We start from the raw sequence: 20,845 nt of genomic DNA, 5'->3' as shown, positions 1-20,845 counted from the left end.
CATAAATTATAATAAACATATAAATAAAATAAAATTATATAATAAAATTCATAAGTTACAATAAAATTTCAATAAAATATATATATTTATATAATTTATAAATTTTTTTAGTTTCTTAACAAATTGAATGCGGCGAGATGCGAGTTATTCGCTATATAAAGTCAATAATTCCTCACCTTTCAACGTCAGTCTCTTACACGCGCGCTCGTATATCCGTGCCATAATCTACCGAAATTGGGATAAAAATATCGCGGTCGTAGAGTGTGCCGTTAGGGAAGGAAAACGACGGGAAGAAATGACGCTCTTGGGCATATCTTTCGAGACTCTTTTTGCGCCGGGTACCATCCCTCTCCTATTACGTATTCGAAGCGAAATGGTCCGTGGGCGCGCGCTTTTTACAACCCCCGAGGGCTTTTTACAATCCCCACGTACCTGAAGGGAATGGCCCGTGCAGAAAACTGCCCACAGGAAGGGAATCTTCCAGACCCTGGACGCCACCCCGCAACCCGCCACCAGACCAACGATCAGACTGACCTTCAGGAAGAGCATGAGCTGCAACGCTCGCCTCCTCTTCATCTTCTCGCGCTGCTTTATCTCGAGCTGCATGCTGCACGTGTACCTGCGCGTATGCGATTTACGCGACGTGTGTGACGTAATTCGTGACCGAGAAAGCGGAAGACTTTCTTTTCCGCACCGTGGCTCGGAAAAGCGAAGTTTCAAATTACGGGGAATGAAAATATACGAGTCGAGCGTCGTTTCAAGCGTGAGAAACGGTTTTAAATTTTATATGCAAATGTATGTCTTCTTAGAAACACTTGTTTTAAGGCTCGTGATTGATATCGAAACATTTTATAAGCACTTGATCGCAAAATTGCGCGATCAAAACGCATCTAGCGTTAAGAGATGAATTGTTACGATGTTAGAAAATTTTTTATCATATCTGCGTCGTCTATTCGAGATCGTTAAATTGATATCAAGCTTTAATTGAGAGATAACTGTACCTTGACACTATTGCAGCCTTGACGAGGTAGTAACCGGACGTTAGTAGTAGTAGGATGACCGGTAAGCCATACGCGTAAATTGTCGCCGTGGCTCCCAGAAACCTGAAATTAATAAAGCATATAACATGCATTAAATATTGTCCTTGAATTAAAATTATTGAATAAAAAAAAATCTAAAATTTTTTGTTGCCTGCACAAATGTCGATTTAAATGACGTTTCCGAAAATTGTATTTTTACTTCTGCAAGAATGTGTAAATTTTATGTTAAAATTAAAATCAAAATTTATTTATTTATCTGCTTGTTAAAATATATGTTGTACAGATTTTTATAACGAATATATCAAGCAAGTATCCACGAGATGAAATGATTGGAAAATATATCACGTGGCCGGAAAATACCGCTCATTGTAATGAAAATTCAATTCGACATTGCAATTCTCGTGAAACGAGAAGAAAGAGACGCTAGAAATATTTATTAGCCCCGCCGTTTATATATACATAATATAAAATCTCGCCTCTATGAATCGCGAATATGAGAGAAGAATAGCTAAAATCCCGTCGCTCCTTTCAACGAGAGCAATTTGGATCGAAGAGCGAGTGTCTGCAAAACGCCCGATTTTTATCGGGGACCACTCCGGCGATATCGAATACTTATTTTCGGTGCTCGCCTACTTTGCACATGTCGGCAGAGCGATTTTAATACACGCTCACCCGAGAAATATTCCCCGCCGTTTATATTCCTCGATTGCATCTCGCGTATATATTCCCAACCAGAGGCAAAGGTATAAGCTCGACGAGCGAAAATCCCCAGGTCTCTCGGAAACTTCTCGGAGGATCGTAATCATCGCGCAGAATACATAGTCTCAGTAAGACTGCAATGTACAAATTTCTAACAACTTCAACTTTTAAATAAATTCGAAATTGTCTAGCGTAAAGTCGTATCGAGATATTTTCTGATATTATATCGATTCCCTTCATAAGAGATATTTTATATATTTTAATTTTATATTCATTTCTTTTTATTTTTTTTAAATTCTACCTTCTCTTGCGCATACATTTGACAAGTGAATATTAGAATTATATATTAAATTAATAATATAATAATATTTATATACAAATATTATTATCTCGTATTACATTAAGTTCGCCTCCTTCTAAGAATTACAAACCGTTTAAAACTCAGATTAAATCCTTAATATCAACGTCAACAATTTTAAATTATGACGCCAAAACAGAGAAAAAATACGTGAATAATTCTTGGAAGTTGAACGTTTACGAAAATAAATTTTCCCGGAAGAAAATTGCTGTCATGATAATTCAGATATGCATAGTGTAATAAATATTCTGTGGTTTGTGATATACAATTATCATCGGTTAACATTTCGAGAGAATTTTATAATTAAACTTTAAAGAAATTTAATCTGAGGTTTGACCTTTCTTTTTCCTCCTCCTTTTGATAAATAAATATTAAATGTTCAATTAAATGTTTGATACTATTATTTTTATGTGACTGAGAGCTTCTGTTAAAAAAAATCTCCGTTTTAAAGGGTCTTTTCATTTTAAAGTTGTTATATTTATGAAAGAACATTTATTTGTGGAAACGAATAAAGTCTTCCCAAATATTTTTAATAAAGAAAGGAGCATTTCTGTGAAAAAAATGTCGAAGAAGCGTATGTTTGATATATAATTCAATATAATATTTTATAATATTAATAATATTTTTTATTTATAACATTAATATATTAATTTCGCCAAATAATAAATTAAAAACTATCTCATCACAGTCTGACAAAGAAAAATATTGCGGAATACCTGCGCACAATGTAACATGATATACATGCTCTTATAAAATACCTCGCTTTGAAAAATGGCAAGAATCTCGTTTCGGTTCGGTATTCCGGTTCACCGTCGACGAATCTGATTTAACGAAAATTGGTCGTTCGGTGGTATCTCGTGGGATGAAAGTAAACGAAAGAGAGAGAGAGAGAGAGAGAACACGAGGTAGACGGAAGAATCGGAAAGAAATAAATAAATGATCTGCGCTGTATACACACGGCATTCCTTTAGGAGAGAAGGTCTTCCGGCAAAGCGAAGAGAGAACGCGTCCTTTCCGCTCCTTTTCCGTCCGATATCCTGTCGGACTGGAAAATCCGAGCGTGCAAAAGGAACTCCCTTCCGACGGAAGATTCTTCGCCATTTGGGAAAAACCCGAGAGCCCCATTGCTGTTCCGTCTCTTTTTTCCGCGCCCCCTCGTCGAGGATATCACAATCAATCCTCCCGCGAACAAAGCGAATGCAATATTAGGAACAGATAGTTGCATCACTCCGTTAACTTCTGCTCTTTCTCGCAAAGAGAAGACACAAATGCTGGTAATTTTCTCGGTGCGGTAAGTTTCACTCCCGGAAACACGGAGAGAGAGAAGGAGTTTCTCTCGACCGAGAAGAAGGATGGAATGGATCGACTTAAACTTCACAGTTGCCCCGTGAATCGAGTTGATATGTCCTCAAGATTTTAAACAACATGATTTTGTTCATTTTATCAATTTCACATTAAAAAGAAATAAACATTACAGTTAAAATAATATAAAAGCAAAACGGAGTGTGCTCAGTAATTTTTCGAATTATATATTTCCCGCGTACTTTAAATTGTTCCTTTTTTGCAGAAAACATTGCTTAAACCAGGCGATTTTTCAATAAAATTGAGAATAGAAACTTTATAAGATAGAAATTTTGAAACTTCGCTTGTGATATATGTAAGATGCAAGCGTGGGAATAAAACGTAGAAATAATATAAAGGTTTCCTGCTTCGGTAGCAGAAAAGGAGCAAATGAGCTGTGTCGAGAAGAAGTTTGAAGCGGACAAATGCAGACGCGGAAACGAGAGACGAAAAACGGAGATTTAACGAGGAAGTTCAAGCCGATAGCTCGAGCCAAAAAAAAAGTGACAAAAAATATTCAACATTCAATGTTAAAAATTAATTCTCGATTAATCACGAGAAAAATTATTCAGAGAAAGATTACTATTAGTTATATGTATAAGAATTATAAAAATAATTATTTAATTATATTATAACCATAAATGAGATTATTTTTATATTTAACCCTTAATTTTTATTCAATTAACATCTATTGGCAATGAATAATCACGAATAATTAAAATAAATAGATTCAGATGACTATAGGAAATGTGGAAGATGAGGAGGTCGACTTACATCCAGCAAAACAGATATTTTATCAAATGCAGAAGAGAAAAAAGGAGACTGAAGCAAAGACCAAGTGAAGTGAAGATCTAAGAAAACTAGGAATTAGAAATTGAAAGGCCAGAGAGCGAAGAATAGGAAAGAATAAAGAGGAAATTTCTGGAACGGATCAAGATCCACTACGGGGTTGTGGAACTAAAGCTGATTGGTGGCAATGATTGGTGGCAATCACAGAGTCTTACTTACCAGCAATTGAAGGGAGTGAGGTCAACGATGTTCCAGAAATCGTGGCCCTCGCGGTTCTGCAGCAGCGTCGCCAACGCGAGGCTGATCAGCGGCGCACCCCAGGCGAAGAGGCTGTACTTGAGGTACGTCGGCGGATCGTCGCGACGCGGCAGCGACGCCACGGTTGCGTAAAGATGGTGGCACATCGCCGCCAGCCAGCAGACCACCGACACCCGCAGATACTGCAAGCTCAGTCCGAGCGAGATGCAGAGCTCCGAGTCCTGCAAATTGAGAAGCAAGCGGCGTTCAAAAATCCGTTCCACAACCTTGGCAAAGTAAAAAGCAGCTTTCCGCGTAAATAAATGGAGATCTCCCGGTCATTCCGGGAAAATTTTAATTGAAATTCCAATTGTAACTTTTGTGACGCTCGACGACGAAATAAAAAGATATAATTAACATTAAGAATTATTATTTAGGCTCTTCTGTGTTAAATACAAATATATAAGAAGTAGGCATTTTATTAAGAGCCAAACGCGGGTGTTGATGCATATTCCAGCGAAATTTAATTTTTTTCGCTGGAATTAAATTAATTGTGCACTGGGCACTAATTTTAATACTTGGTATACTGCCAAGTCTTTGTATGGAATGATCTCTTACTTGAGATTTTTATTCCATATATCCCCTCTAACCCCCCTAAAGAATTAAATGCGAGAGAAAAATATAGATCCGAAAGTCGCTGAATCGGGAATCGAACCCGAGATATAATTAAATTTGAAAAGTTTTAAAAATAATATATAATTTATAATTAAAAATGAATTAATTAATAATTAAGAAATATAATTTACAGATTTCAAAATTTCAAAGACAGGAAAGATGGAAAATTCTTTCGACGAATCTTTTTGTCTTTCCTATCCCAAAGAAAAATTATGAGAATGTAATAAATAAAATTTACGCTGACAAAATATCGCGTTGCATAAAATACCGGGGATTTTTAAAATACATTTATTATTATTCTTAATAAAAAAAATATAAGGGAAACGCGATGCGGTGTCGAGCAGCGAACGGGACGAGATATTCCTCGTTCAATTTATGGATTACGAATAGACTATGAATTTCGTGCTCGCGAACGCGAACTGTTCGACGGTATTTTCCAACGGGAATAAACGTCACCGTCAATTTGATCCATGATAAACGGCGAAATATGAGTAATTCGCGATAGTAACCTAAACCTGCGAGTCCACGAACGGTATGGATATATGTAACCGGCGAATTATTCCACATCGAAAATTCCACAATTCCGACCGATATACATCTACTCGTGTAACATCACGAAATAATCGATCAATCGTCCACTAGCGAGCGCGTTGTTGATTCACCAATTTATGGAATAATTCGCCTATATTGATTAAATAGCACGGGATTAATATTACTATGTTGTAATGACGTATGAAAGCCCTTAATTCCCCCCGTTGTACGCGGCCGAAATAATTTGCCGCAACAACTGTGTGTATCGTGAAATTCAGAACAATAAATTTCCATCGATAAACGCGTAATCAATTGAACATCCTTGTAATGCGAAGTAATACCCAGCATGGTGTTATTCCAATCGAACACTCGATAATAACTACAATCATTAACTCAGATCAAAATACAGTTCTCAATTGTGTGGGAATGAAACACAAAGGAATCGAATTAATTGATTAGAGTATTTATAAAATATAACTTTTAGCAATTATTAAAATAAGATGAAAATTTGAAATATCAAGATGCGATCTTAGTTTTATTTGTAAAAAAAATATAAAAAAGAGTTTAAAGTTTTTTTCCTGGTGCAAGCTATATAAGGTATTCCAGAAAAAGGATCGTGTATGCGATAGATTATTATATAGTTTTTATCTTGTGAACAAAGAATTCGACTTGATTTTAATTAAAGTATTTTAAAAAATATGTAACTCTTACTAACTATTAAGTATTAAAACGAGACAAAAATTTGAAATATCAAGGTGTGATTTTGATTTTATTTGTAGAAAAGTAAAAAAGAGTTTAAAGCTATTTTTGCTGACGCGAGCTATATAAGATATTCCAGAAAAAAAATTGTGACAGATTACTACATGATACCTCTATATTCTCTCTTACAACTTAAATGAACTGACAAGCTCTTTTTCAGTGTGTAAATGTGTATACATCCAATTTATGCCTTTGATAAATCAACTACGTGAGCGATTTGCTGCAGAGTGACGCTAAAAGAGGGAGATAGAGAGAGAGAAGCCGGCTTTCTGTCTCCCGTAACCGATACTCAACTGCATACGATACTCCTCTCGTCGATGCAACAATCGAGCGTGGGACGAGGGAAACAAGGGGGGAAGAGAGGTGGGGAAAACGTGCTCGCGCATCGAAACGGAAGCGGAAATAAATTGGAGGCTGCGCGCGAAAGGTGCCTTTCTGGAATTCTGGCGACTCGCGCCGGGATACAAAGGGCTGGTCTGCGAAGGCGAAATTGTGTTCGTACGATTCGAAACGTCGAAGGACAAATTTTACATGGACATACACGCGTCTTTTTTAAACGCAACCCCTTTACGTGCAATTTTCACGCACCATTAAACTCCATCCATTCTTCTTCCATTTTCACCCTCCTCATTCCGATAGAATGTTCCGGCGGCGGAATAAAATTAACGACTCAATTTAATCGTAATACAATACAGTACCGATAAGTGCGTGAAGCGAAACGAGAATCATAATTAAAGTTACGGTCGAATCGCGCCAATTCGAGACGAGTCATTTTATACATCGAAACGATTCCTCTTTCGCCTGCAATTTTCGAGCGAATTCTTCGCTTCGTGAATCGATTATTATTTTATTCCGAAGATTCCGCTCTCGATGAAAAATTCGTCCTCTCTGTACACAGGGTGTATCTAAATAAGTGCGAAAATTAAGGAGGGTTTCTTATATAAACATATACTCTTATATCCCTCCCTGAGGAGTTAAAAATTAAATAGGGGTTAGTTTCATCACCTTATAGCGATACAGGAAGATCAAAAAAATATTAATAAATATCCTTTTTACTAGTGGGAAATATCCACCAAGTTTCATTTTTTTAATTTGTCTGAAATTTGAGAAAATAAAATAAAAACTTGATTTTTACCTCCCTCTTTAGAAAAGTAACTCCTCAGGGAGGGATATAAGAGTATATGTTTATACATATAAGAAACACCTCTCTTAATTTTCGACAAAGAATCATCTCCTAAAATTGTTCGCACTTATTTAGATACACCCTGTATATTATACATTCGGAATATTTGGTTTCAAAATTTAATTTCTTTGCATATTCCGCATAGAACCGCGGACAATATCGTGTTACGAAATTAGTATTTTCGACGCGGTGCACGAATATTGCATATACATACATACCGTATACATACCGCGGCGAAGTAATATAACTCAGTTTATCTTCGCTTTCGGTCTCGATATACGAGAATTCTCTTCCGGAATTTCGTTATAACATGAAAATACGGGCGTTTGCGGGCCCGCGAAACTAAACTCGACGTAAAGTTTCGAGTTATCCCTCCATGTGTGTGTGTTGCGGGGCAACATTCTTATTCGATCGATTTTTCGCCACGGAATTCAATTTAATTCAACCCCCTCGGGCCCCTTCCTCTTCTGCGAAAGGTACAAACTGTCGTCGTGCTTTGTATACGCATGCGACTGCGACTATATATAGTTATCGTTTAATTTGATTCGAGTCAATAATATTGTCAAGTCGAGGTATTCTGCAATTATCCTTGCGACACAATGTGCGTGAGCTGAAATGAATTCTCGCGCGTAATGAAACAACATTCGCGTCGCGCCGAGAATTGTGTTATTGCGCCATTGTGCGCGAAACGTCGACGAGATAGTTGCACAGCATGTTGCAGCTACGAGATCGTCGGATACTGTCGCTAGAAATAATTTTCGAAATGTCTCTCTCGATCGGCGTGATTCTCCGGCGCGAAGTGAAAAAACACGGTTTTTAGTCAGACGGACGAAAGAAAAAAAAATGTATCCGACTCTTTCGCTAAATTAGAAGTTTGCGGAAGAGAAAATAATGTTCTTGTGCAAATATCGCGATCTCTTTTGATCGCCGCGATTCGCAATTGCGACTGTGAAGTGAAAAAACCCATTTTTAGTCAGACGGACAAAAGAAAAATATATATACCGATTATTCTTTCATTAGATTAGAAGTTTGCGGAAAAGAAAATAATGTTCTTGCAAATATCACGATCTCTCTCGATCGGCGCAATTCGCAATCGCAGCTGCAAAGTGAAAAAACTCGTTTTTAGTCAGACAGAAAAAAGAAAAAAAAATGTATCCGACTCTTTCGCTAGATTATAAATTTGCGGGGTAAAATATTATAATATTCTTGCAAATATCGCGATCTCTTTTGATAGGCGCGATTCATAATCGCAGCCGCAAAGTGAAAAAACCCGTTTTTAGTCAGACGGGTAAAAGAAAAAAGAAGGGTATCCGATCCTTTCGCTAGATTAGAAGTTTGTGATGGAAAATAATGTTTTTGAACAAATGTCGCAATGTTTTTCGATCGCCGCGATTCGCAATTGCGACTGTGAAGTGAAAAAACCCATTTTTAGTCAGACGGACAAAAGAAAAATATATATACCGATTATTCTTTCATTAGATTAGAAGTTTGCGGAAGAGAAAATAATGTTCTTGCAAATATCACGATCTCTCTCGATCGGCGCAATTCGCAATCGCAGCTGCAAAGTGAAAAAACCCGTTTTTAGTCGGACAGAAAAAACAAAAAAATATATTCGACTCTTTCGCTAGATTATAAGTTTGCGGGGTAAAATATTATAATATTCTTGCAAATATTGCGATCTCTTTTGATAGGCGCGATTCATAATCGCAGCCGCAAAGTGAAAAAACCCGTTTTTAGTCAGACAGGCAAAAGAAAAAGAAGCACCCGATCCTTACACTAGTTTGCGGGACAAAATAATGGTTTTGCAAATATCTTGATTTCTTTTGATCGGTGCGATTCGCACAATCGTCGCTGCGAAGTGAAAAAACTCGTTTTTAGTCAGACGGACAAAAGAAAAAAGAAATGTATCCGACCCTTTCGCTAGATTAGGAGATTGCGGAAGGGAAAATAATGTTCTCGTGCAAATATCACGATTTCTTTCGATCGGCACGATTCACAATCGCCACCGCAAAAGTGAAAAAACCCGTTTTTAGTCAGACAAGTAAAAGAAAAAAAATTGTATCCGATCCTTTCGCTAGATTAGAAGTTTGTGATGGAAAATAATGTTTTTGAACAAATGTCGCAATATTTTTCGATCGCCGCGATTCGCAATTGCAACTGTGAAGTGAAAAAACCCATTTTTAGTCAGACGGACAAAAGAAAAATATATATACCGATTCTTTCATTAAATTAGAAGTTTGCGGAAGAGAAAATAATGTTCTTGCAAATATCACGATCTCTCTCGATCGGCGCAATTCGCAATCGCAGCTGCAAAGTGAAAAAACCCGTTTTTAGTCAGACAGAAAAAAGAAAAAAAAATGTATCCGACTCTTTCGCTAGATTATAAATTTGCGGGATAAAATATTATAATATTCTTGCAAATATCGCGATCTCTTTTGATAGGCGCGATTCATAATCGCAGCCGCAAAGTGAAAAAACCCGTTTTTAGTCAGACAGGCAAAAGAAAAAGAAGCACCCGATCCTTACACTAGTTTGCGGGACAAAATAATGGTTTTGCAAATATCTTGATTTCTTTTGATCGGTGCGATTCGCACAATCGCCGCTGCGAAGTGGAAAAACTCGTTTTTAGTCAGACGGACAAAAGAAAAAAGAAATGTATCCGACCCTTTCGCTAGATTAGGAGTTTGCGGAAGGGAAAATAATATTCTCGTGCAAATATCACGATCTCTTTCGATCGGCGCGATTCACAATCGCCACCGCAAAAGTGAAAAAACCCGTTTTTAGTCAGACAAGTAAAAGAAAAGAAATTGTATCCGATCCTTTCGCTAGATTAGAAGTTTGTGATGAAAAATAATGTTTTTGAACAAATGTCGCAATGTTTTTCGATCGCCGCGATTCGCAATTGCAACTGTGAAGTGAAAAAACCCGTTTTTAGTCAGACAGGCAAAAGAAAAAGAAGCACCCGATCCTTACACTAATTTGCGGAACAAAATAATGGTTTTGCAAATATCTTGATTTCTTTTGATCGGTGCGATTCGCACAATCGCCGCTGCGAAGTGAAAAAACTCGTTTTTAGTCAGACGGACAAAAGAAAAAAGAAATGTATCCGACCCTTTCGCTAGATTAGGAGTTCGCAGAGAAAATAATGTTCTTGCAAATGTCGCGGGTTTCCAGCTTCATGCTAATGAGATTAATGAAAAGACCTGAAATTTCTAACCGGCAGCAATATCGGGTTAAATTAGAGTGTGTGCGTTAACAGGCGTGTAACTCGAGCGTGAGTACACGCGATAGCACAAGGGATATATACATTGCAAAATATCACGTTCTCAAAAAGATTCTTTCGCTATTCTATATGGCAAGATATTTGCTTTTTTTGTTTCTCTCTGCACGGAAAAAAATATTAGCTAAATTTTAAGTATAACTAATATTTTTAAACTAATTTAACAGAAAATTCTCTATCAATTTAATATATTAATAAATATAATAATATACGGATACCTAAAATTTAGGTATAGTAGATAATATTTTTTCCATGTGTGTAATAAAAATTTGTCAGCGAATGTCTTATCTATCTTCTGTCATATTTATTTAACTTTTTAATTATCTATTTTAAACATTTCCTCTCGTTAAGATTTCTCAAATTAGATTCAAGATAGATTAATCGGAAAATTATTTATCCAAAACTGTCTCTTGATAATCGAAAGTATCTCCACAATTACATGTAATTCAAATTATTTTAAAAAATCGACGCCAAGAATTTATTATAACATAAAATACCTCATATTTTGTAATTTCGCAATCAATATTCTGTTTGCAATCTTCATTACTCTTTTTCGTATAAATCGCCGCCTCTCCTTACGAAAAGAGTTCGCGGATCCATTAAAATCGGGATAAATTCCGGCCAATCTCTGGCTGCTGAAAGTTTCGATTGATCGAACAAGGTATTTCAGAACAGCATTAAAAGAACATCGAGCCGCGAGCGAGAAGTCTTTTAGAGATTCCTAAATTATTCGCAGCCGTTTCGTATACAGCGGTGGGAAAGAAGAAAATAGGAAAGTTAGAAAGCGCGTCGAAAGCTCGGCGTTCGACGCCTTTCATGCACGAATAAGCCTTGGATTATCCTCGTGTCTAACAGCCACGTAAAATATCGAGATCTCGACGTCAAACAATTCCTTTCGACGAAAATCAATTCTTTCGCGAACCGACTTTCGAAGGAATCTGTCAACTAATATTACAAAGTACATCGTGTTCATGTCATGTTACTGTCATATTTCGCTACGATTTTTTATTATAATTTTTTAATACTATTTAATAATTAATTTAAAAAAATATAAAATATTTTTTAAATATAAAAAAAATATTTTATATTTTTTAATATAATTTAATAATTAATTTAAAAAAATATAAAATATTTTTTAAAATTAATTATTAAATTATATTAAAAAATATAAAATATTTTTTTAACATAATTTTTATTCTATAATTGACACATGTACAAACATTTATATTGAAATATATTGATAATACAACTCCAAACATTGAAGCTTTGCAAAAGTGAAGCTTATTTAAAATTAAATGAAACATTAAACTTTTTTATTTATTTACGTGCGTGTCTGGAAAATAAAAACTTTTGTCTATAATAAAATTTATTAAAAAATATCGATACTTCGACACTTTTATCCCCCAAAAATATCACAAGTTCGTCAAACAATCCGTATAAATCCAAAAATAGTGATGATAAGTTTCGGGATGTTATGTTCGCAGGATTATCGTGAGATTTTAACGGGCGCATTCCCGCGAGTATCGTTTCTCTCGGTTGCAACCAGTAATTGGCAAAGTTTTTATATCGCTGCGGTCGTTTTTTAAAAGCGCTAGTATAAACGCTATTACATTACCCGTTTTTAAATCTTTTATTCCTCCGTTTAAAACCAAGAACAAGCGCCGCGGTTATATCGCACTTAAAATATTTCTCACCGACGTGAAATATTGGAAATGGTTCTTTTCAGTAATTTTCGCGAATTTATATAAAAGATGATTAAAACCATCTATTTTCAATGCTAAATAATAGCTATAATAAAATCCAGCTAAGCAATAAAGAATGAATAAATTTACTTGATTCATGCAATGCCTTACTTATTCATTTTTATCTGTAAGTGATAAAAAAAACTATGCGCAGTAGAATAGAGATTACGAGAGATGAGGAATTGATAAAGACCACAGAAAAGAGAGTTTGGGATTTGAAAAATTGTGCCTAGCCCGGATTCTATTTCTTCTCTCACGATTATCGCATCGTTCGAATAAAAAAAAAAAGAAAAAAAGGAAAGACTTATAGCCTGATTTCGACAAAACGTAGTAAGGAAATAAATTACTATCCTGTTCAATTTCGCGTGTTCGCAGACGAATGCAACATGAATAAAGAGAGGATACGTCTTTTCCGCTAGGACTTTTCACCGCGTGACGATCTCAATCTCGACCGGATATATGTGCGATCGATTTAAGCCGCGTCTCTCTTCCGTCGAGAGATTATAGCCAAGTTAATATCGGAAATATGTAAGCCGCGCCATGCGAACCGAGTATCGCGCTCGCAAGAATCGAGATATATTTCGACGAGGGGAAAAAAAGTGCCGTTTTTATCTACGTCATTCCTAGCTCAGACTTTTCAGTTTTCAATGTAATACAAAGAAAATATGATGATTCTCTCGGCGATGAAAAAAATTGAAGTTTTCGTTTCATTTTATATCCGCAAAAAAACAATAAAGAAATATTTATAGTTTAAAATTATAATATTCTCTCTCTTGAGCATAAAAACCTTCGTCCAGCGAGAAAATATTTTATTCTAAATTTTAATTATTTATAAAAAAATTATTATTTATTTTATTATTATGTGTTTATTTGTAGCTATGCCTTGGATGGCTTCTAATTTATACATCTATAATTTATGTAAATAAATGTTATTAAGTGTATAAAGTTTATTCATTCTTTATTGCTTAGCTGGATTTTATTATAGCTATTATTTAGCATTGAAAATAGATGGTTTTAATCATCTTTTATATAAATTCGCGAAAATTACTGAAAAGAACCATTTCCAATATTTCACGTCGATGAGAAATATTTTAAGAGAGAGTTATAAATCAAATAAAATAAATAAATCAAATCAAATACAGAATTATTATTTTATACGAAACTATCACTTTTGTTGGTTATCCTGTATTATGTTGACTAAACCTTCGAGTCACGACAGAAAATCCTGTGCTACCAAAATAAGCTCTCATCCATTGTACACGTGTACCACCATCTGAGAACCATTAAGAGAATATGCGGGAGGGTTTTTGCGGAGATATATCTTCTTTATTTCGTAGCAAAAAGCGCAAAATGTCATTTCACCCTCCTTCCTTCACCATTTTTCCTCCTTGATACTCCGACACACGCATATCAAAGAGAACCAGCATGTATCATGCTTTCGCAATGTTATCGTTATCTTTATATCATTAAAGAGTGAAATTTTCGCGACAAAGTTCAATTTCTTTCGAAAATTTATGCCAATAAAAAAACAATACGTAATTTATAGAACGAGTTATTTATATTTCAATGATTAGAGTAGAAACTATAAGAGAAATAATTATAAAATTTATACATTTAATGTATATTTTAATAACATTTGACTTATTATATTAGAAAATTATTGTACAACGCGAAAAAATTATAATAATCTATTATTGTAAATTAATAATTAATATAAAACAATTGTTTGCTTCGTGTAATAAAAAAGTGTAATATTTCCGACAGATAGTTAATTTTGTTATTAGCCACCTTCACTACGCGCGCTGTTCTTTTCGTCGAGAAATTCTTCGTTCATTTCCAGGAGGTTACAAATTACCGTATTATAACGCGCTCAGAACTTGCTCGAAACAAATTGGTTTTCCTTTACTGCGCTAGTCCCTCGACAGTGCTTGTATATATGTGCATGTTTAATAAAAATTAATGTTTTCACTCAAAATGAAGAACATCATACGATATGGAAATAAAAGAAATTTAAAAAAATTCAATATTTCTTAATTATAATATTATTTAATTAATACTGAAGAAATCCTTCAAATGAAAGATGCATCATTAGCTCTCGAATAAAAGAGAAGAATAAACTTTAGCAAATTTTCTTCAATTAAAATGGAGAAAAATCGATATTATCAAGTTTCAGGAAGTTCGAACATTTTTTTTTCTTGAAACGAATTTTTTTCTCGCTAATATTCTACGTTAATGTTACGTCTTGTATTAAAGTAGAGTCTTAAATTTACGAAAGTCAAACACCTGATACAGAATTCAGAAATAACGATGACGTACCGTTGGCTCATCAATATAAAAAAAAAAAAAAAACCATAAAAATCGCATAACGCGTCGTATACCTATGATTTATGTGCGAATGAAAATCACCGAGCATCGACGGCGGCGAAAGATTAATGAGATCCACGAAACTGACGATTTTTCTACATCGACGTCGCACCGTCATCGGTTATTAAGTTCGTTGGCGCGGTCATAAATAATTTTTCCAACTCGAGAAATTACGTCATAGATCCACGTCGTGATTCATTATACTATCGGCGGGCCGGGAATTTACTTGACCGTAGTCAAGTAGTAGCTTGACGTAACAAGAACGGCAAGAAAAACGCCGGAGAATCAACTCGAACAAAAGAGCCAACCCTTCTCCGCCGCACTTGATTATCGTCCAATTTTGCTCTTACATCCGTGAACGAACTCGTCACGACCGACTTCGAAAATTACAAATCCATGACGACGTTTTTCCCGAAAATTGACGAGAAAGAGAAAGAGAGAGAGATAAGTCACATTAACTCTTAGGTATGAGAAGTTTTTCTTCTTTACAATGGTACGAAATTCCGACTACCCTTCCGGAAAACTATTTTTAGAACATTTTATCCGCGTAACGAGAAATTCCTTACAGAATCATCTTCCGCGGGGAAAAGAATTTTTCTATTTCTCTCGAAGGAAAATTCTTCCACTATTTTAAAATATTTTGAAAGTCAGCAAGTCTCTTGTTAAAATCTCCCCCGTAGACAATGACTTTTTTAAATTATGGAACGAGCAACAACAGTGTCGAGTGTTTCCTTTTAGTGAAATTTTTATATATAACTTTTATATAGAGAAAAAAAATTTTATTTAAAACGTGTCGATGAATAATTAAAACCGCGCATTGAAAGCGCCGTAATTGTCAATTGCGCCGGTAAAAATTGTCTCTCAGTAATCGCTGAAATGTTAAAAGTCGTTAAAATATTGGCTCGGCAATCAATTTGGGGGGAAAAGACCAAGGGCAAAATAGGAATACATATATCGAATCATGAAAAATGGTTCCCCGCGGGCGACGAATGTATTTGCGGACCTATTCGCAAACAAAAAAAAAAACAAAAAAAAGAACCGACCAAAATAAATATGGAGGGAATATAAACGGAAGCGCGCGGAAAATATGAATATTCCGGGATAATGAAAGCCGCGCGGAGAGAACACATGACCCATTTCGCGAAAAAAAAAAGAAAAGAAAAAAAAGACGACCACCCACGAGTCTGTCACAACGCGCTCCCGTATTAATGGATAACAAAGTCAATAAAGCGTGTCACACACGCACGCAACTCGGACGCTGTCGTAAAGAAAGGGGATGAAAAATAAAAGTGAGGAAGAGAAGAATGGGGCATCGTCGATACGCGATTCAAGAGCGGTTTGCGGCTTATCTGGAAATCAATTATTCTCGAAAGCCCTCGCGCGTTTTTTAACCAACGTCCTTATCTCCTCTCTCTCTCTCTCTTCTTCTATGACATACATAGGAAGAATTGATCCGCCCTGAATAAACTCTCCCGAGACATTATATGCACATCTAGGGATTATATTGAAGTGGGATTATTTTCTGAAAATTGGAACCGCGTCGCGTTCGAAATTATTCCGAATCTTATGATTTAATTAAATTTCTAACTCAGCTGGTACCTTTTCGTGTCTACTCTGTCGAAGCAATATGGAAAGTTTGATTATATTGTAGACTATCTTTCCTCGAGATGAGGAATATATATACAGTTTCCTTGTTAAAAAGTTATTTTCTGCAATTATTAGTTTTAAAATTAATCTACATTTATTGCACGTGAACTTTTCAGTATAATAACGGTTAGAAAATTATTGTTCACAATTTCTTCAATCGAAAATTTTTCAATAACACGGCATTAAATACAGCTTTCATTTTGCGTCTCGTAAATAATATATACAAGAGAACACAGAGTTCTTTTGTGTGTAGTGAGTGAATGTATTCCAGAAATATACTGTATACAGTGAGTGAATAATAAATTTACATTTCCACTATCATAACCCTGTACTTTGAACAACTTTTTAATGTGAATTTATTAAAAATATCTCGAATATTTTTAAATACAAAAGTCAGTAAGATGTGTGCGCAATAAAAATATTAATTTATGGAATATTTCAATAATTTTCAAAATTTCAATCATTTCTATTAGTCTTAATAATTTCTGCAACATCTATTGTAATACTGTCATTCTATAAACTGTGTATCTGCCAAAATCTCAAATTTGACAAGTCAAATATACAATTGCGGATAAAATAATAAAAAGTTAGCTACTTTCTCGAGTACAGCGAAACTCGCAGTTGTATGTTACACGATCTAGAGTGTGATATGAGAACCGAACTCTAGAGTCGATACTGACGATAGTGGAAACGGGATCCGTGAGCAATATAGTGCGAAACGGGATATATCATTGATGGTGAATTACTTCAGTTTATTCGCCGGTTGTTGCATATTCGATCGAACATTGGAAAAAGGGAACTGTTGCATCCTAGGATTATGGAGAGAAAGAGAATTAGAGAGCGAGAGGGAGGGAGAAGAGAGGGAGAAAGAGCGCTCATCCTAATGAAGCAATTAACTCGCCTGTTAAAAGCAGTTCTCGCATCGGCCGATCCCGCGGGCCGCGGAATATCAATTAATTCGTATTATCGGCCGTCGTCCTCGCATCCGCGCCGAGAACAAAGCGATTTTAGGAACAAAGATCCGGCTTTGCTCCCGAAACCCATATCGAGCTGCGCGTTGGCAGCTTATCGGATAGTGAATAATTCCTCAACTATAATTCACACGAAAATGATTCGTAGAAGAAATTTCTTCATCTCCTTTGTAACGTAATAATCAAAATTAAAAATGAGTTGATACAAATTATAATAATTCCGCTCACTTTGTATAAAAAAATAAGAAGAAGAACCAGCATTACAGTTCGAGCGCGAATCGGAAGCCGAGTCGAAGGTTAAATCAAAAAGTTGAATCTCGAAAGGCTCTAAATCTTTCGCTCGCCTAAGAAGAGGATAGAAGAAGAAGCCGGCGCGATTTATGGCATGGCACAGTTACCGATATATCTTCGTACGGGGATAAATTGATTTGTGCGGATGTAAAAATATCTCCTCCCGATCAAGTCACTTGCTAATTAAAGGGCCGTCGTCATCGTCTCGTCTCGTCTCGTCTCGTCTCGTCTCGTCTCGTCTGCTACTGAGTGAGTCAGGACCTAAACGGAGCGGCGAGTGTGCAAGAGCGAATAATAAGCCCTCATCATCATCATCATCGATTAATTACCCTCGAGCACGTATTTCCGCACGAGTTGAATCATCGGCGACGGTGTGGTTAAAAAACGTAAATGTCCTCGATAAAGGCCGTCGACTTGTCGCAGGGTTGATGTAGGGCGACTCTCAAGAAACGGTGAAGAAGCGCGCATCGTTTCTTCATTACTCGCGTAAGGAGCGATAAATCAATGTACAGAGTGTGTTTAAAAGAATCTTAATTTCAACGACAGACTTGGAGTTCATTTTTCTTGTCGAAAACAATTTTTTTAATATTATTTTTATATTTATTGCCATTTTCAATATTATACGTCTTTGTAATTAACAATAAGCTTCGAATTAAAATTTTATAAAAAAATTCACGTATATAAATATATAATTTTACTTACTATATATTATTTAAGATTAAAAAAATGAAAAATTGTAAGCTAAATGCTACATTATTTTTAGCCAGAATATTTGTCCTCAAATTCCAAGTGTGACGTCAAACCGCACACAGCTGTTTTCTTTGCTTGATATTCTTATAGCAAATTGGCGAGAATTCCATGACATACAATCCGTTAAAAGCTATCCTTTCCACAATATTGTATTATCTCTCGCAAAAGCGCCGCGATTTTCGTGTGAATTTTCGCGACAATTTCGCGCGAATGAATTTTTTACGCCATTGTTGACGACTACAAAATATGTTGGAACGAGATTTCGATGGAAACGAATTTTTTGACGTATGCGAGATCGCTTGTAAATGTATATACTACGTATCGTTGCATCGGTAATCTCCATTTTTTTCGCAAATTGAATATTTATCGTGATGAAGTGAAAAAAATCGCGAATAGTCGGAAACTAGAACGAGCTGAATGTGTTTCAATCAATATTAGATAGATATTGATAAAATGTGTGTATTGACAATTTTTTTAAAAATATTTTACCTATATAAGCACTTATCTCTCTCTTTGACACTCATATTTTTTATCACATATATGTATATAATATACATATATGTATAATATATATGTGCATATTATATTATGTAACATTTAAAATAAATTATAAATATTTTATATAACATATGCATAAATATGATAATCTCGTATATAAGATAGTGATGGATAAATACATATTTTAAGTGTCATATTTTGCGAAACGTTCAAAATTAAAAAACAGCTCGAGATGCACGCTTGCAAAAGTGGCAATAAAGATGAATGATGATGAACATCACCGGATCGCCGGGTCGACTTTGCGAGTGCACTCGATCGCGGCCACCGGGAAGTGTGCGATAAAGAAAAGAGATGGGAAAGTTTCGATGAAGAAGAGTGCCACGAGTCGCCCGAGTTCTTACAGGCAAGACGTGACCGCGCAAGAACGTAAGTCGCCGTAAAAGCGGTCGTTACGATGAAACGAAGCAAGAAAACCTACGCGCGCCATCGAGGTAATATATAAGGTGCTTGCACACGCAAGAGGGTGTGGTGCACTTGCGAATATATACAGAGTGTACCGTAATATTGCGCCTGGAATTTTTCAGGAAATAGATTTAATTTAGAGTCAATTTTCCTCTCTAACGAATATTCAATTGGACACCGTCTTTCTGTATAATTTTTTATTATTTTCATTAAATTTTAATTTTAATTATTATTTCTTTTAATACTACTACAACTATCTTCTTTAATTTTATTGGATATCTCAGTAAATAAATTCTTGCACACGTGAAAATATATGAAATACGTGTGCATGATATAAATAAGATTTTCAAAGAAGAGATTTTTAAAGAAGTTTCAATATTTTTAAAAATGTTTCGGGAAATAGATTTAATTTAGAGTCAATTTTCCTCTCTAACGAATATTCAATTGGACACCGTCTTTCTGTATAATTTTTTATTATTTTCATTAAATTTTAATTTTAATTATTATTTCTTTTAATACTACTACAACTATCTTCTTTAATTTTATTGGATGTCTCAGTAAATAAATCCTTGCACACGTGAAAATATATGAAATACGTGTGCATGATATAAATAAGATTTTCAAAGAAGATTCTTAAAGAAGTTTCAATATTTTAAAAAAATTTTCGGGAAATAGATTTAATTTAGAGTCAATTTTCCTCTTTACCGAATATTCAATTGGACACCGTCTTTCTGTATAATTTTTTATTATTTTCATTAAATTTTAATTTTAATTATTATTTCTTTTAATACTATTACAACTGTCTTCTTTAATTTTATTGGATATCTCAGTAAATAAATCCTTGCACACGTGAAAATATATGAAATACGTGTGCATGATATAAATAAGATTTTCAAAGAAGATTCTTAAAGAATTTCAATATTTTTAAAAATTTTTCGGGAAATAGATTTAATTTAGAGTCAATTTTTCTCTTTAACGAATATTCAATTGGACACCGTCTTTCTGTATAATTTTTTATTATTTTCATTAAATTTTAATTTTAATTATTATTTCTTTTAATACTACTACAACTATCTTCTTTAATTTTATTGGATATCTCAGTAAATAAATTCTTGCACACGTGAAAATATATGAAATACGTGTGTATGATATAAATAAGATTTTCAAAGAAGATTCTTAAAGAAGTTTCAATATTTTTTAAATACCCTGTTTATGTGACACTCTCTAA

General features: G+C 34.9%; 1 protein-coding gene across 1 annotated transcript in view; it reads right to left on the bottom strand.

The window, feature by feature from the left end:
- LOC145945899 (adhesion G protein-coupled receptor E3) overlaps positions 1–20,845 on the bottom strand; it is a 79,206-nt gene that overhangs the window by 7,478 nt on the left and 50,883 nt on the right. Inside the window, exons 5-7 of the mRNA XM_083055152.1 lie at positions 4,447–4,706; positions 1,002–1,103; positions 433–619 (exon numbers count right to left, since the gene is read on the bottom strand). Of these exons, the coding sequence (XP_082911278.1) occupies positions 433–619; positions 1,002–1,103; positions 4,447–4,706 (549 nt within the window). The remainder of the gene's footprint in view (positions 1–432; positions 620–1,001; positions 1,104–4,446; positions 4,707–20,845) is intronic.

This window comes from Prenolepis imparis, unplaced genomic scaffold (assembly GCF_030444845.1).
Source record: "Prenolepis imparis isolate NDT839.2.m4 unplaced genomic scaffold, iyPreImpa1.0 SCAF_15, whole genome shotgun sequence".
Taxonomy (NCBI): Eukaryota; Metazoa; Arthropoda; class Insecta; order Hymenoptera; family Formicidae; genus Prenolepis; species Prenolepis imparis.
The sequence above is the reverse complement of the archived record's forward strand: the minus strand, read 5'-3'. Positions and strand labels throughout refer to the sequence as shown.